Consider the following 18,701-nt stretch of genomic DNA (forward strand, 5'->3'; position numbering starts at 1 on the left):
ATCCAGTATTTTCAAGCTCTTCAGTTTATTCATTAAGCTGCTAACACATTGGACTTTTAATGGGAAAAAAATTCGTCCTACCACCTGCAAGATTTATTTAGTTTAAACTGGTCACCTCACTTGGTCTTCTTCCCTACTCATTAGCCACAATTCTTATCATTCCTGCTTATCAGACAATGTTCTGCTTATGCTAATGCTAGCATATATCACGTCTGCAATTTTGAACCACCTATTTTCTTTCCTTGGAATTCTCTTCTTTAATTTTCCTAGTTAATATCTACTGAAAAATTACTCCTCTGGATAGCCAGTTTTATTTTTCTCAATTTAAGTTATATAAGTTCATCAATCCTTATTCAACAAAAGGCTCCTCCCCTTCCCTTGTTTAAGACTCTTGAACAAAGGTTAGCACCCCTCTTTAGCAAATCCCTCCCCAAAAGTCCAGGGGACATTTGGCAATGCCTGAGGTAGTTTTGATTGTTGATTCTGATATCTAATGGGTAGGAGAAAGGGATGCTGCTAAATATTAAAATTACAAAGACTATCCCCACAACAACTGAACATGATTTGGCCTAAAATGTAGTTAGGCTGACATTGAGAAAATCTGCCCTTGAAGATTATCAGTCAGATGCCGTGAGACTCGGAAAAGGAACATTATCAAGAAACAAGTTAATTATTTTCTCAACATAATCCATGGTCTTTTAGACTGAACATATATTTTTTTCTGTTTTAATTACTTGCTATTTTGTTTACTTGCTTCATTCTTTTTTTTAATATTTATTTTTTAGTTTCGGCGGACACAACATCTTGCTTCATTCTTATACATTTTCTCTCCTTCCTTTGATTGCTTTATATACACTTTGTCAGAGTCAGCTTCTATCTTAATTCCAGTTATTCTCCAGGTCAATTATCCGTCATATGGCAATATTAAATTTCCCAAACTAACATGATAAAAATCGAAAGTATAATTTTTAGATAAATCACAGATTTTTTTTTTTTTTGGTTTCTACATGATGATATTCTATGGGATGTGTGGTCATATATCAGATAGGCAGATAGAAACTTTAATCATAGCGTGATAACCTTAAAGAAAAGGAAGCAGCAAATGCTCCTCCAGTTGACCTCATGTGGATTATAGTGGCCCTTTCAGTTTATCAGGGGAATGGAAAAAGCGACAACAAACACCTCTGTGGAATGATGGAGAAGGCGTGTTTTCAGGCCACCCTCACTATCTCTATCAATTTTATGTTTCACTTAAATGGTTTCAGAAAATGGCTGTTGCAATTCCTAAAAGAAAACAAATTCATCGTGTGAATTATTTAACATTTAATGTATTTTGAGGTGAAATTATTTTTAAAGGAGAGATAAACACAGATTGCAAGCAAACATCAGACAGGAAAATGTCCTTAAACTTAAGAAGATGTAGGACAAAGTCCCTCTATGCCGAAGCAAATCCCTTGGTAACCAAGATGGAGGCTCTGGATGTCTTCAGTGTCATGGATAGGGGTGACCAGTGAAGGGCAGAGACAGAACAGGATGGAGAGAGTCCTATGGAAAACACTGTGGAGAAGAAAATTTCCACCTTTTTGGAAATTGTAGTTTGGTTGGATAGAAGATCTACAAGGTTGTAAAGAAAACAAAATACTTTCTTATAAGTCATTCCAAGTTATTTCAAATGGTTAAAGAGAAATAGCTGTTCATTCTTAGAAAACTAAGATTATTGCTGAAAGAGAGCAAGAGAAGCAGAGAACATGGGTTTGCACTGATGTTAAATACAATTGATGTGCTCATAGCAGGTCATGGAAGGTGAGAAGAAGTTCTGAAAGTGTTGGGTTGACTTTCTCAGAGGACAAACAGAACAAAGTGCAAAATGAATGATTGGGTTTGGGAATATTGGAACTTTGAGAAATGAATTTGAATGTATTCTGAGGGAATTTATGACAGAAGAGAGTATAAATAGACTCAGCTAAAGAGCTGCAAAACTGGAGAATGTTCCTGGAAAATTTGTCTTCTAAATTTGAGAAAACTGTGTACTATTTTGTCACCTCTGAATTCTTTATCAGGTGCAGGTAGAGCTTAGTTCTTGAAGTATCTTTATAATTAAATAATTTCTGTGCACATTCCAATTCGCAAGTCACAATAAAACCATACATGATTAGTAGCAAACACAGATAAAGGGAATCCCCTTGGTTCAGTAGTCATGAAGCAGAAATTTAATAAATTTAATTTAACTAGAAGAATCTAGTAAATTTAATTTTTCTCATTCAATATGATCATGGTTATGCAGAAACATGAATCCTGATGGTTGATTTCTAAATGACTTTGGAAAAGAAGATAGAAAAATAATTAGAGAGGAGTTGTTGGAATGAAAGGGTTAATCCTAATCTAATGGCAGTATATTTTTCTAACATAAATTATTTCCTCCTCATTTTCCATTCATCCAGTCTTGAGATGGATTAGAAGATGAAACAGCAGCAGCACCACGTGGCTCTTCTGACCAAGTCACCATGCTCACATTCAATGGCTCCTTCATGCCTTCTGTTTTTACACTAGTTGGGATTCCTGGCCTGGAGCCAGTGCAGTGCTGGATTGGGATTCCATTCTGCGCCATGTACGTCATCGCGGTGATTGGGAATTCCCTCATTTTGGTTATCATCAAAAAAGAAAACAGCCTCCACATACCCATGTACATATTTTTGGCCATGTTGGCAGCCACAGACATGGCACTTAGCACCTGTATTCTTCCCAAAATGTTAGGCATCTTCTGGTTTCATTGGCCAGAGATTTCTTTTGATGCCTGCCTGCTGCAAATGGGTCTTATTCACTCATTCCAGGCAACTGAATCAGGCGTCCTGCTGGCAATGGCCCTGGATCGCTATGTGGCCATCTGTAACCCCTTGAGACATGCTACTGTCTTCTCCCAAAAACTCTTGACTCATCTTGGAGTTGGGGTAACACTGAGGGCTACTTTTCTTATATTACCATCCCTGCTGCTTATCAAATGCAGACTTAAACTCTACCAAACTACAGTTATTTCCCACTCTTATTGCGAGCACATGGCCGTCGTGAAACTGGCTGCTGAAGACATCAGAGTCAACAAGATATATGGCCTATTTGTTGCCTTTGCCATCCTAGGATTTGACATAATCTTCATTACCATGTCCTATGTTCGAATATTTGTCACTGTCTTCCAGTTGCCCCAGAAGGAGGCCCGAGTCAAGGCCTTCAATACCTGCATAGCTCACATCTGTGTCTTCCTACAGTTTTACCTCCTGGCCTTCTTCTCTTTCTTTACACACAGGTTTGGTTCTCACATACCACCCTATGTTCATATCCTTTTGTCAAATCTTTACCTGTTAGTCCCACCTTTTCTCAACCCTATTGTCTATGGAGTTAAGACTAAAGAAATCCGTAGGCATGCCTGGAAAATGTTTGTCTCCTTCCAAAACTCTTGATTGTTAACTACTCCCTGCATAGAAGTTTTAGTTTGGTTATTAGTAACAACTTCACTGAAGTAAAAATTCATGTCTTCTTCAAATAAGTATATGTTAAAAAAAGGTTTATATCTCAGATGCTCATAATTTAAGCAGGTATTCAATTGATTGGCTAATACATAAGGAACAAAATCTCTGTTGTGTTGATATTTCAATTTTTTAAAGTCATTCTTCTGTTTTTATCCTTTCCATTTAAATTCAAAGCTTCCTCTTTGGCACCATCTAGAGCTATACAGAAAATAAGATTTCAGAAAACAGCACTTGATTCTAAATAAATTTGAAGGACATATGAACATTCTTCAACTGGTAACCAAAAACACACTTAATAATTCTGACCATATTCCATTTCCTAGTATTTGTTTTTATTTTTTTTTACATTTCAAAAATTTGTTCTTTTCAGTTCTACATTAACAGTAGAATATATTTTGACATATTTGTAGACACATAGAATACATGTTATCTAATTAGGATACCAGTCTTATGGTTGGAAATGAGGTGAAGATTCATTGTGGAGTATTCATCCATGTACATAAGAAATTTATGTCAGATTCATTCCACTGTCTTTCCTATTTTTGAATCTATGTTTTAACAAATTTGGAATCAATTATATTTATGGCATTATAATTCACAGTAGCCAAGTTATGGAACCAGCCCAGGTACCCATCAACAGATGAATGGATAAAGAGAATGTGGCATACATACACAAATGGGTTTTATTCAGCTGTAACAAAAAATGGACTTATGGCATTTGCTGGTAAATGGTTGGAACAGGGGAACATCATAGTAAGTGAAATAATCCGGATTCTGTAAGTCAAGGGCTGAATGTTTTCACTTATATGTGAAGGTTACATTAAAGGAGAGGGGTGGAGATCAGTGGAAGAGATCAGTGGAGTAGAGGAAGAAGGCTGAGGGAAAGGGAGGAGGGAAAAGAAAAAGAATGTATGGTGGAATGAAACAGAGCAAATTATTCTATGTACACATATGAATGTATCACAGTAAACCTTACATTTATGTATATCTATAAAGCAACAATTTAAAAATGTAAATAAAGGAACACTAGTGGAGTAGAAGAAGGGCAGTGGTGGAGGGAGAAAGAGAGGAAAAGAGGAAGTACTAGGGACTGAAGTATATTCCATGCATGTATGATTATGTCAAATGAACTATAATAGTATGCACAACTATAATACACTAATAGAAACATTCTGAAAGTTAAAAAGAATCATGTTGGTCGATAGGCAGACAAGATGAAAAAATGTTAAGTGAGATAATGAAGACTAACAACTAAATAATTCATTTTAATTCTGCATTGAAGAGTTAGATATTCCAGTATTTGTGGGATCAATAACACAGAGTGAATAATTGATGAGGAATCATTCTCCTAGAAAAATATGTGCCAAATATACAAATTCTTTCATAAAGTTATTATACACGAAAATTAAAGAATAGAGAGAGTACATATATAGTATTTCCAAATAAGAAACAAAAACAAATAGAATATAATGATAACTACCATTTAATCATGAACAAATTAAAAAGTGAAATTCAATATATCAAATATAAAATATATCAAAGTAAATAAATCAAATTAGAAAAAAAATGCCTTTTTGGAAGAAATCAACAGAAAATGTAATAATCCAACCTTGTTGCATCAGAAAAAATGAAACCCGTCATGTACCCCTAGGAATTCATGTTTTAATGTTTTGTATGGAATATGAAGGAAGACAACAAAAATCTTAAAATACACGTATAAATTGGAAAAATAATTTTTAAAATGAAACTCTTATAACATCAGAATTAACTATGGGAAAATATTTTAGGTTGTAATAATTTAGCAACTATTTTCTCTATATAAGATAGATTAGATTTAGGTAAATTTGTAAGAGAAGATAGTACAGAAGGAAATACAAGTGTGGTAAAAGCCCTACTTTAACTATGAATAAGTAGTTGCAATATGAATTTACGTGATTAGAAAAAAGTAGGTAAATAAAACCACTGGTGGAAGTGGTTTTTGTTTTCTTTTTTATTTTAGTTCACAAACATAAAAGGGGAAAACTTATCATAAGGAAATGACCATGATATTACAATCTAGGTGAAGAAATAAATCATTATTCACTATCAATATGTCCTTTAGTTGTCCCTTATTATCACAAACTCTCACTTCCCCTAAAAGGGATAAACTTCATTGTTATGTCTAATATAATTATTTCCTTTTTTTTCTTTTATTCTATATACTTTACAGCCTATGCAGGCACTCCAATGTCTTATATTTTAGTTTTGCTTGTGTTTGAATTTTGTATGAATGGACAATATATATTTTGTGTGTCTTCTTGTAAACTTTGTCCAAGTTGTTGGTTGTACTCTATTTTGCTCATCTTTCCTCCTGAATAATATGCCATGGGAAAAATACCATAATTTGTTGACCTTTCCTCTGTTGATGTGCATTAAGAAAGGTCAATTATGAGTAATATATTCATATCTAAGTGTCTTTGTGCACTTTGAATGCTGATTGATGCATCTAAGAATCAAATAACCAATTCATAATATCAACATTGGTAGATGTTTTTAAACATTTCTGAGATGTGTCTATGAACTAAAATCACTTGCAAAGTTTAAGAATTTTGTGTTGCTTAACATCTTTCCTGAAGCTTGAGAATGGACCTGTGATTTTAGGCATGTGTTATACAAATAGTAGAAACTCAGATTTTTTAAATACTTATCTTTTAGTTGTAGTTGGACACAATATTTTTATTTATTTATTTTTATATGGCGTTGGGGATCGAACCCAGGGCTTTGCCTGTGCTAGGCTAGCGCTCTACTGCTGAGCCACAACCCCAGCCCAGAAACTCTGATTTTTAATTGACATTTGTCTGAAAACTAATGAAACTGCATCATATTTTCACATATATGGACTGCTTGCATATTCTTTTGTATAAATTTAATAATTTTTTTCCATTTTCTACCTGAATTATCAAATTATCTGCATTAGTTATTATATTTAAGAAGCCTTTATATATTGTGTGCAATAATTTTGTGTTATACATATTGAAAATATTGTCATCTTTTCTGAAATGCACCGTTGATGCAGTTTTTAAAGAACAGATATATTTGTTTCAATGTAGCCCAAATTATCAAACACTAAAGGCTAGTACTTTCTGTGCTGTATTTAAAAAAATCTTCCTCATATGTTCCTATTAATGCATTCATTCTATCATCTTTCATTTTAAGACATAAAATAAATTCAGAATCACATTTTAATCATAGAAGTAGTAGATACTGTATATTTTTACAACTTTATTATAAAAATAACATATGATTAACTGTACATAAAGTATATAATGATCAGTTTTGACAGACACATAGGTCTATAAAGCCATTACCTCAATCAGGCCATCAATCACCCAGATTTCAAGTGCATCTGTGATTCTTCCCTCCATTTATCACCATCTGCAGGCAACCCTTTGCTTGCTATTAGTAAAGATGAATTTTGCACATTGTAGATTTTGATGCAAATGTAATGATAAAATATTTAATTGTGTTTTTTGTTTATTTTGATTATGATAGATTACTTTTAAGTTTTTCATCAATTGTTCATTTTCCCTTGCTAAATAATATTCCCCTATATGGACACATTACAATTTATTTGTCCATGGGCATTGGGTTCTTTCCAATTTGGGGATGGGATAAATAAAGCTGCTGTTCACAGTCATTTATAAATCTTTTTCGATCAGTGTTTTATTCAGGGTACAAACCTAGATGTAAAAGGGCTAGGTCATTAGATAGTTGTGTGAGAGGCTTCAGTGATCATCTACCCAATTTAGATAGCCCCTCATGAACCAAACAACTTCACATCACCTTGGAATTCAGGTGGAACACTGCAGTGCCTGGAAACACACACTGAAGAAGGTAGGAAGAAAAGAGCTATCAGGGTCACCCCTCCTCCAACCTCAAGGAGCCCAGTGTGCAGAGAGTTGCAGGAAGCAGAGATTAAGTCCAGGTTTTGGACTTGAAACCCAGTGTGGTCCCCAACAAGGGAAACTCAGTGCTGGACAGGGCTCGTAGACTCTACCGCCCAGCTGGGCCTCTTGTCCCTCTTAGTAGGTGGCCAAGGTACTATGCCCATCACCCCTCCTACAACCTTGGACAGATAATAAGGGTCAAAGCACCAGTTCCTGTTGATTAGGACAGGAAAGTGAGCATAAGACCTTGTCTTAGAACTCAATATGGGGCTGGTAAAACCCAGCACTGTGTGAATCAAAATAGTCACCCTCCCCAGGACAGTGCCTCTGGACCCATCTGTGTGCCTGTTGGTGACTCACAGACCCAGGTACACAGACTAATATCCCAGCCAGCACCAGCTGTGGCTGGTTGTAGCAGTCTTGGGCCATGAGTCCCCTGCAGTAGTAGACAGGCCATACATAGCAGAGTGTATGCTGGTCCATTCAGTGCTGCACTGTTCCTGGTAGGTTCTGGGCTCAGGTCTGTGATTGTATCCCGTGCCCATGGGACTACCCACTCCTTCTTTCCCCCAAACAAGGTTGCACCACACAGATAAAACAATTGTCTCTTAGGCGGAGTAAAAGAAGGTAGCTGTGAAGCCACTGCCTATTTGCTGTGTGCTGGTCTCCTCACAATAGGGACCAGAACCCAACAGAATCCTGTGGCACTTGACCACAGGAGGAGGAGTGTGGCATATTCTCCTACTAGGTAGGGGATGTGGGGATGAAGCATCCGATTTAGAAACTCCCCCAGATCTTTTGGAACACCACAAAGAGGTTTTGGGACAGGAGTGGGCTTGGGACGCCCTCTAGTGCTGAAAACAGTAACACTTAGCAAACCTGGACTTAGGGGACCATACAGTGCTGAAGTAGTAGACATGTCCAGAGAGGAAACAAGTGGTCTGCTTACAGTTTTTGAAAAGATGGACCCCAGAAATGCCAGATTCTAAAGATTTGAATTAAGATCTAATCCTTAATGAAAAGACAAAATGGTACACCAACAAATACCAAGAACTTGCCAGGAACCATGACCTCCTTAAAAAACAAAATAAGGTGACAGAATCTGACTCTATAGCCACATATAGAGAGGACTGAAACTCTCAGATGTTAAATTAAAATCCACAGTTTTAACAAGAACTAAACAGACTTCAAGAAAACACAGAAACAGTCCAATATACTGAGACAGAGAAAGAATTTTATAAATAAAACATAAATCCTTAGCTGAAAAGGATACTCAGAGAAATTAAAATTGTGAAAGAAGGCATCAAATAGCAGAGCAAACCAAACATATAATAGAATCAATGAATTTAATGATGGACTATTTGAAAATATACAGTTGGGGGGGGGGAAGAAATGATAAGAATAAAGAAAGCTTATAGGAACTTTGGAACAGCACTGAAAAAGAAAATATTCAAGTTAATGGTGGTTCAAGAGGGTATGGCATATACCAAAGGGGTAGAAAGTTTATTCAAAGATATAATACCAGAGGTATTTACATTTCTACAGGGGGATATTGTAGAAGTCCAGCTCCAACAGGGGGTCTCAGGAACGAATAGTGAGGAGTCGGCGAAAGCGGGGTGGAAAAACAACTCAGACACCAAAGTGAAGGTGCTGAATCCCAATCTTTACTTGTGAAGTTGATCATATATACTTTTCATTTGGCAGGCTCACAGTACTTTGTGGTTACAAAACAGAAATCATTATTCAAAGAAACAAAATATTACCTAGCTACAATTAGATAAAAAGATTGTCTCTTGGCTTAGGCATAAGCAAGCATTTTTACTTTCAGTTCGCGTTTTGCTTTGAGCTGTTTCTGCTTAGTTAGCTTTTAATAATAGTTAGAAATGTCCCAGACTATTGGCCTATTCCTTGACTATTCTTTCTTGACTTACTGACTGGAACTGGTGCCATGGTTACAGCAAGTGGTTAACTTGTTATTAATTTTAATCAAACAAGAGTAAGAGCACAAACCATTGTGCACAGGAACAAGAACAAGTTGCCCAGTACTAAGCACTAATCTGTCTTTTTTTTTTTATTCCTTACTTATTCTTATTCTTTGTTATGGTAGTAAAAACACTTAACAAGGAATCTACCACTTAACTTTTTAAGTGTGAAATATTGTCAACTACAGTCACAATGCTGTCTTTTTTTTAATCCATCTTTTTAATCCATCTTTTGTAACTGAAATTTTATAGCCATTGAAATCCCCACTTCCTTTTGCCTCCTGCCCCAGGCACTCACCATTCACTTTCTGTTTCTATGAATTTGAATATTTCAGTGGAATCATGCGGTATTTGTCCTTCTGTGATTTCTAGATTGCTGATAGGGATTAAAATAGCCTGCCATTTTGGAAAGCAAGAGATCCCCACAAAATTTAAAAGATAGAACTATCCAGGGATCCAGTATATATTCAAAATGATTGAAACCAGGGATTTGAAGAGACTTCTGCCCTTCCATGCTTGTTATAGCATTATTCACCATATTGACAAGACATAGAAACAGCCCATATAATCACTTAGAATGAACAAATAAAGAAATTATGGAGTACATACATATAATGAAATAGTAAAAAAAAAAGATGGAAATCCTGCCTTATGGGACAACATGGATGAATCTGGAAGGCATTGTGCTAAATCCTTATGTTCCTATCAGACTCCTCACCTATCCTTCAGATACAACCATTAAAATTTTGTCACATTTTCCATATTTTCTTTATTGAAATATTCAAAGCCTGAGATATTTTAAAGCAAATCCTCAACATCATAACATTTCATCACTACCTACATTCATATATGTTTCTAAAATGCATGATCATTTTCCTGCCATTACCCTGAGAGACATCAGGTTTTCGCATCTAATGGAACAAACACTAACAAAATTGACAATAGAATAAAGTAATTATCTATGTAACCCTATTGTCTACAAAATGTTTGCATGACATTAATTCTTCTTCTCTAGATTTTAATTTAATTTCTCAAAAACTTCCTTGACAGGAATACAGGGAGTTTTTCATTAGACATTAACAATTTACGTTCCACAGCTGAATCATTGCATTTAGAGCAAAAAGATCTATTCTTTAGAAGTAGTTGCATTAATTGGGAAAGTCATGTTTTTTCCTTCATACTTAATGGTCATATGAGAAGTCGCAACTATACTTATTAAAGGAATACAAAAACAAACCAGCCCATTCCCAGAAACATACTGCGCTCCTCCAGAGGATGGACGCCTTGCGCCATCCACCTCTGTAGGGCCTTGTCATTGCCTGAGTCAGGGGAGGGGCGCAGCAGGATATGTATATCCAGGCACAGGAAAGCGAAAGGACCATCAAATTAAAGTAGACCAAGTCTACCTAAGACCTACTATTAAATTCAATCTCTTCATAGTTAGGAATAAAGACAGAGTTCTCAAGGCAGCAAAAGTAAAGAAATAACACAGAGGGTGTCACCATTAGCGTAACAACACACTTAGCAGAAACCTTATAGGCCAGTAGTGTGTGGGGGGAGATTTGCATGATACCTGCCAAGAAAAAACACTGTACCCAGCAAAGCTGAGAAAATTTAATAGCATCAGACCTATTCTAAAAAATGATAGAGTTCTTTACGCTGGAAGAAAAAGAGGTTGAAGAGTAAAAATAATATAACAGATGATAGGAAACTCACTGAAAAGAGTAACTACACAAACATATTCAAAATACTCTAAAGTAAACATGATGTTTAAACCATTCATATTTTTAGTATGAAGAGTAAAAAAAATTAAAACTGCAATAATATATTATGAGACAGGCAATATAGAAAGATGTAAATAGAGACATCAAAAATTTGAAAGGTGGGGAGCTATTGAAAGAAATAAAAAACAATGGAAACTATACAAATATATAAAAATGAAGTAACTTACTCATGAACAACCAGTGGATCAAGGAAGAAATTAAGACAGGAATTACAAACATTCTTGAAACAAATGAGAATGGAAACACAGCATACTAAAAGGCATGGAGACAAAGCAAAAGTAGTATCAAGAAGGAAGTTGATGGCACTCTCTGTGTGTGTGTGTGTGTATAGTCACATATATGTCCCATATAAATATAATGTTACATATTATATGAACTTATATAAATTTTGTTATCACTGTATCTCAAGGAATTAGAAAAACAAAGTCATATCAAATATGACTACTGAAACCGAATTTGTGAGATGAAACTTGATTACCTGCTTCTGCTGGTGGGTGGAGTCTATGTAAAGTCACAGGCCTTTGTAGCCCAGAAGTGTTGCAGCATTTTTTAAAAAATATTTTTAGTTGTAGGTGGACACAATACCTTTATTTTATTTATTTAGTTTCTTTTTATGTTGTGCTGGGGACCAAACCCAGTGCCTCACGCATGCTAGGCAAGCGTTCTATCAGTGAGCACAACCCCAGCTCTTAATGGTGGCCCATGCCCTCCAGTATTGCAGCAGACTCTAGCAGATCATTGTCAATTTCTTCTGTCAGGGTTCTTCTCTCACAAATTCAAAGAATGAATTTCACAGACTAGGATGAATGAAGGTAAGAGTAGAAGATATTACCAGGATGAATGAAAGTAAGAGTAGGTTCTAAGTATCATTGCTTTCTAATCCTACTTTAAATACAGGTTGGAAGTGTTAGCCCAATTTATAAGTCCTTTAGATTGAGGAAAAGGAACAGGAACAGAACTCCTGCACTGCAAGAGGGGACCCTGAGCAAATTTTCCCATCCAACTAGGCTAGCTAGTCTAGAGGTTTATATTGGGTCACTTCTATTTGCTGAGAGCCATAGCCAAGTAGGAATGAGGCATGGCATTTTTGGTTGAAAGGTGACCCCAGCAAGCCATTGAGATGAAAATGATTATGTTAAGTTGCATTCAATTGGAGATTAGACCCCTGCTGTCCACCTTGGCCTGCTACTTTGGATCTCTCATGGGACTCATGGGACTCCCAGAACTCACAGAATTCCCATTGGTTGGGGAAGTGCGATAGGAGGGAATTCCGGAGGAGGGATTTCCTGTTGGTGTAGTGTGTCCCCAGAGAACGCTGAGTGCGTGGTTTGCGGGAGAATTCCTGGGGAGCGTGTGTGGAGTGTGCTGGTGGAGTTCAGAAATAAAGTTTGTTCTTGCTTGAGTGGCTCGTGATTTTGTGCCCAGCCAGACTGCGGCACTATTGGTCCAAACTTATACTATTTAGAGTTTGGAAGAAGTACCAATGCTATTGGTTCAAACAAATGCCAATTAGAGTTTGGAAACTAACACTATTGGTCAACTCTCTATTTCCAATTCCATTCAAGTCTGCCCCACTTCCATTTTTTCTGGGCTGGTCCAGGAAGCTGGAGGTTGAGATGGTGGGATGGTGTGTGTTTGCAGGCTCATGGCTGCAATACTGGGTGGAGTGGGCTTGCATAGCCTACCATGTCCAGTCCTGGCAGCCAAAGGATTACAGGTTGGAGTCAGGGGATGGGGGCGGATATGAAGCCTGTTGCTTGGTGGTCTAGGTAGTGCTCTACCTGTATCTCTAAAGGTGGGCATTTGCCCATCAAGTTCTTCTCATCTAGGATAAAGATGAGACATAGAGGATAGAGTTTACAACCTAGGTTGCCTGAGAAGTTGCCAGTAAAGGGTGGTACAATTGTTTTTCCCCTCCCATTGTATCCTGAGAAATTTATAAACCATATGGCAAAGGTGCATATTTATATTAACTAATGATAATCTTTAAAATTAGGAATCCTTGATTACATCAAATTTAGATAGTTTCAGTGCTATTTAAATCAATATTAAAATAATTAAAGTACCAAAAAATTCTTAGGCCATCCAGTGCCAGTGAATGCCCTAAGAACAAATCATTTACTTGGTAATTTCACAAGAGGAGGTATAAAGATGGAGATGAGAAGGTTTTCCACATGGTAAGGTTTAATATCTCATTTTCATAGACTATCAGTGGATGTTGAATTTCTTAATAATTAACAAAATTTTCTTTATGAGAACTGTAACTTCTCCTAAGGTCCTGAGTTCATGGAAAAAATAAAAATAAAAAACAACTATTGGTTTAATGCATTGAGTACAGTAGCATCTGAAGATTAATAAGCTTAGACACTAAGCTAGTTCCTGTACTAAGTGGAACTGATATTATAATTTAAATCCCCACTCTTGATTAGATATTTTTATCAGTAGTATACCTGCCAACTCTACTACATGACTTAATCTGCCAACAGGCATGTGGAAGTCAGTATTATTAACTGAGGATTTTATTCATTAGGCAAACCTGCCATTTATAATCAGCTAAATTTGCTTAATCTATTTTCTTGAGAACTCTATAGCACAGTGAAAAAGGTAGCACACTAGAGAATCAGGAAATTGAGTGATAACATTGACTTTATTGATTATTTTATGATTTTGAGAAAGGCAAGTCAAATATCTGAGCTTCATTTTTACTCAGTATTGTTATTATATAGAACTGTACATAAGTCATTTACAGCTTTATGCCCCTAATGGTATAAATACCTAATAGTCCCTCTGATTAGCTGTACTATATTGAAAATTCTTTATTATCCTCTCATATTATGTATGTAAACTAGTAGTTCATCTCTTGTGTATTAGATCATGTGTTTCAGACAATGATGCTAAAGATATTTGATCATCTTCAAAACATTCTTTTCTCTGTACTTCTAAATTGCAGTGTCCTGTCCTGATGCAATCTGAAAATGGTAGAGAGAGGATCTCGGGAAGGTCCTAAACTTTTACTACTGGCAAGGTGGCAACCACCGTCCTATGTTTATCCTGGGGCCTCATGTCTCTGAGGACCAGAGAAGGAAGCTTTATTAACTCATCCCGCTTGCTCTGAGAAATAGAATATTGACTCACAGCAAGAGGAACTACTCCGCCAAGTATGTGAGACCTGGGGAAAACAAAAGTGGGAGGAAATAGGAAAACTCAGAGGGTAATAGGAGAAGCAAAAGAGAAGGGCAGATGTCAAAAGTGTGAGGACACAGAAACTAGGTCAGGGAAGGAGCAATTATAAGCGTGGTGAAGGACATGTCACCAAAATATCTTTATTGTTCATATGCATGCCTGGAATGTCCAAGTCTGACTCTGACTTTTCAGAAGGGCTTCCTTAAAATATCCTAGATGTTAAATGTCCATGGAAGTGTTATTTACACAGGGTGAAGTTCTGTTTTCAAACAACAGAGAAGGCATTTCAGAATGAAACTGGAATTTCACCAGATAATCTTCAAGGCCCCTTTTGGTCTTAAGTATCAGTGTTTTCTAATCTTACTTTAAATACAGCTTGGAAGTGTTAGCCCTAATTTATAAGTCCTTTAGATTGTTGAGTTAATAAACTAACTCCCCAAACTCATTCTCCTTTTCTGAGGAAGGTAGGAAGACAACACAAGGCCATGAGGATCAGTTTGAAAATATAACATCAGCAGCAGTAGGAGTCGTATGGTGGAAATGAAGCAGTGCTACAGTGTAAGGGGTTGTAGAACAGCAGGAGGACCAGTATTGCTCAATATAGATGTTGTACAGTGAATACATAAATTGTGGGAACTTCAGAATATGAATGTAACTGTTGATGTTCATTGCTCACAAACTCATTCTTTATTTAGGTGGAAATTGCTATTCTACCCTGGACACTGTTTCTCCCCCACCCCCACCCCCCAAAAAAATTAGCACTGATTGATTAGAATGAAAATCACATAGGTAGGCCCATGATAATTATTACAGGAATTTGGAATAGGGGAAAAAAGATTAAGAAGTGATTCACATCTCTGGCTATGTTGGGACTTCACTGGGTGAAACTTAACCTTCTCACCACATGGCTACCTTGATCACTTTGTAAGATGCTCATGCATGCTGCTCATCTCTGTGAGAGGACACTGCAGATGTACCCATCTCTTCCACCCTCCCATTAGGTACCACAGGACTGCTGCTGCTGCCGCTGCTCATTGCCAGTATTGTCAGCAGCAGCAGCAGCAGCAGCAACACTTTGTGGTTACCCTGTAAAGGATATAGTCTAAGTATTTTACCAGCAATACATCCTTTTATGTTGTATTATAGTTTTAATTGATATGTTTTAATGTTTCACCAAATAGAAATGATAAATGTTGGAGGCAACAGATATGCTAAGTGCCCTGATTTTATCATTCTGAAATATCTCCTTTCTTAGGTTGCTTGTATCTTGAATCTACAAAGGAGTCAATTTTTTTTTTTTTTTTTTTTTGGAACAAGGCTTGAAACCAGGGGCACTTAACCACTAGGCCACATCCCCAGCTCTTTTTATATTTTATTTTGAGACAGGGTCTTCTTAAGGTTTTGCTTAGACCCTGGCTAAGTTGCTCAGGCTTTGAATTCATAATCTTCCTGCCTCAGACTCTTGAGCCACTGAGATTACAGGCATGCATCACTGTGCCCAGCAGGAATCAACTTTGTGCAGATAAAGATTATTTGTTCTCTATTAAAAAATAAGCAAGCATTGAAACCAGAATATAAACTAGGTGGGTGTTGACTGCAGAGCCAGAGCAGCTGAGTGATAATGAGGGATACACTGGGGACCTTAAAGCCTCAAGAAAGTCCCTGAGATAACTAAGCAGGAATAAAAGTGGTCTTCAACTCAAATATCTTTCAGCCTTCAATTTAACTTCATATTTCCTTCTTCTTGGCAGTGAAAGAGGTTTTAAGATCAGAAAAATGGCCTCAACTGACTGAGCAGAGAGATGGAAAAGACAGATTTCTTAGATGTGATTTTGGCTGAGAGACTGGAAAGGAATCAAGAAGAAAGGATCAGATCTGGAAAGAAGGGCACTGATAGGGATTAGGAGTGTGAGCATAGGAAGAGGGACAGGCACACAAGCCCAAGATGAGAGCAGCATGTGGGGAAGTTTTAAGGCAGATAGAGAGAAGAGAATAGCAGGGCTCTAAGTACCAGTGGATACAATATGTGGATAGAATTTGATTACAATATGAACAGTCAGCAAGACTGAATTCATTTCTGGAATTTACTTGTTTGATTTCTTGTTTATGGATCTTTCATTTCCTAGAAAACTGCCATTATTAAACATTCCAGGCAAATATCTGCTGCATTTAGCGCTCATCTTCATGGGATTTAAGGAGATTGAAAGGGAATTGAGAGTCTCAAAGGGCCTAAATATACTTCACAAGACAGGAGGATGTTGATTTATTGATTATAATTGGAAGTAATGTGTCCCTTGGAAGGTAAATTCTTAGGCCAGTATTTGGTGAGCATGGATGTGTGCAAATGATGCACAAGTAGAGTCTTAAGACGCAGATCTGTTTATTTCAGAGATTTTTTTTTCTTATCATAGAAGTGGGGAAAATATTTATCCTTTGGCTTCACAAAAGATTTATTATCGAAGTCAGATGTTGATAGACTCATTGTCTCATTTATTTCTAATATATATAAAATTTTTTTGTTATTTTCTTTTCTGTTGATTTTTCTTTTAATTATAAGTTTCTAAACAAGTTCCAGTTCTGAAACAATAGGAAACCATGATAGTCGGTTCTTTATTTAAATTACATATTGTACACTTTACTATAAAATTTTCTTTAAAATTCATATATTGTTTACATTATGCCTTTATTGCCCTACTTAACTCTTGGGGATGACAGGGCAAAACCAAAACTGTTGTCAGTTGTCTGGAGGGAGAAGGACTATGTCATCAATCTCATCATTGTGGGTAGATAAAAATAGGAATCATTCTATTCCAAAACAGCTTGAATTCTCTAAATGTACCTTGCCTGGTGTTCTAACATTATGAAAGAAAATACCAAGTTTAGGAAGGTAAAGGGATTTAATATGAATGAATGCAATAGTCATTTTAAAATATGGCTAATGTATGACCAGCATCATAGCCAAGCAATCTCCTAAATAAATTATAAAATTAAAAATGTGGTGTAGAATTTTGTGTGTATGCTGCTATGTCTGCAAAATGTCTTTGGAAGGAGATCACTTATGTTTAAAGGGAATATTGAAGAAGTTTGCATCTGGGAAGGAGAAGTAAAAGTCCTGGTGTTTATAAAATGAATATTTTACTTAACTAAGAATATTGGCAATGAAATGGAGGAAATGAAGCAGAAATTTAGGGATGGATTAAAGGGTGATTAGAAGTAAGCACTGAGGTTTTGTTTTCTTTCTTTTTATTTCCTCAGTTTTCCATGTTGCAGATGCTGGTCTTATCAATGCTTTACCCATTGAAGTGTCTGTGGAATTGGGTTCTAGTTTAAAAGTCAGCCCTATGGGAGCCTCAAACTCCACCAGTACACTGTCCTCCACATTCTTTCTCACAGGGATCCCTGGCTATGAAGAATTCCACCACTGGATTTCCATCCCCTTCTGCCTCTTCTACCTTGTTGGAATAACAGGCAACTGCATCATCCTGCATATTGTCCGGACAGACCCCAGGCTCCATGAGCCCATGTATTACTTCCTGGCCATGCTCTCCCTCAGTGACTTGGGCATGTCCCTGCCTACAATGATATCACTCTTAAGGGTGTTGTGGTCCATTTCCAAGGAGATCCCATTCAATATCTGTGTCATCCAAATGTTTTTGATTCACACTTTCTCCTTCACTGAATCATCTGTGCTCTTGGCCATGGCCCTTGACCGGTATGTAGCTATCTGTCACCCCCTGCGATATGCTACTATTCTCACCCCAAAGCTTATTGCCAAGATTGGAATTGCAGCCCTGCTCAGAAGTGCTATTCTAATAATTCCACTCCTGGCCAGTCTGGCCTTCTTTCCCTTCTGCCACTCCCATGTCCTTTCTCATTCCTACTGTCTGCACCAGGACATCATCCGCCTGGCCTGTGCTGACACCAAGTTTAATGTCATATATGGGTTGATTGTGATTACCATGCTGTGGGGCATGGACTCTCTGGGTATTTTAGTTTCTTATGTCTTCATCCTTCATTCAGTGTTGAGGATTGCATCCCGTGAGGGGAGGCTTAAGGCTCTTAACACGTGTGCGTCCCACATCTGTGCTGTGCTCATTCTCTATGTGCCCATGATAGGCTTATCTATTGTCCATCGTTTTGCAAAACATTCCTCTCCCCTTGTCCACATCTTCATGGCTCATATCTACTTAATGGTTCCACCGGTGCTCAACCCAATCATCTACAGTGTGAAGACCAAACAGATCCGCCAAGGAGTCCTTCGCCTGATTCTCCCCCAAAAATCAGTTCTACTGTGATGTAGGCATG

General features: G+C 37.0%; 2 protein-coding genes across 2 annotated transcripts; both read left to right on the forward strand.

Moving 5' to 3' along the window:
- Nucleotides 1-2,504: 2,504 nt before the first annotated feature.
- LOC114098565 (olfactory receptor 52A5-like) lies at nucleotides 2,505-3,452 on the forward strand. The gene has a single exon (XM_027942810.1). The coding sequence runs from the start codon at nucleotides 2,505-2,507 to the stop codon at nucleotides 3,450-3,452; it is 948 nt and encodes a 315-aa protein (XP_027798611.1).
- Nucleotides 3,453-17,737: 14,285 nt separating this feature from the next.
- On the forward strand, nucleotides 17,738-18,691 carry LOC114098566 (olfactory receptor 51L1-like). Its single transcript, XM_027942811.2, has one exon. It carries the CDS (start codon nucleotides 17,738-17,740, stop codon nucleotides 18,689-18,691), a length of 954 nt encoding a protein of 317 aa, XP_027798612.2.
- The last annotated feature ends 10 nt before the right edge of the window (nucleotides 18,692-18,701 follow it).

This window comes from Marmota flaviventris, chromosome 9 (genome assembly GCF_047511675.1).
Source record: "Marmota flaviventris isolate mMarFla1 chromosome 9, mMarFla1.hap1, whole genome shotgun sequence".
Lineage (NCBI taxonomy): Eukaryota > Metazoa > Chordata > Mammalia > Rodentia > Sciuridae > Marmota > Marmota flaviventris.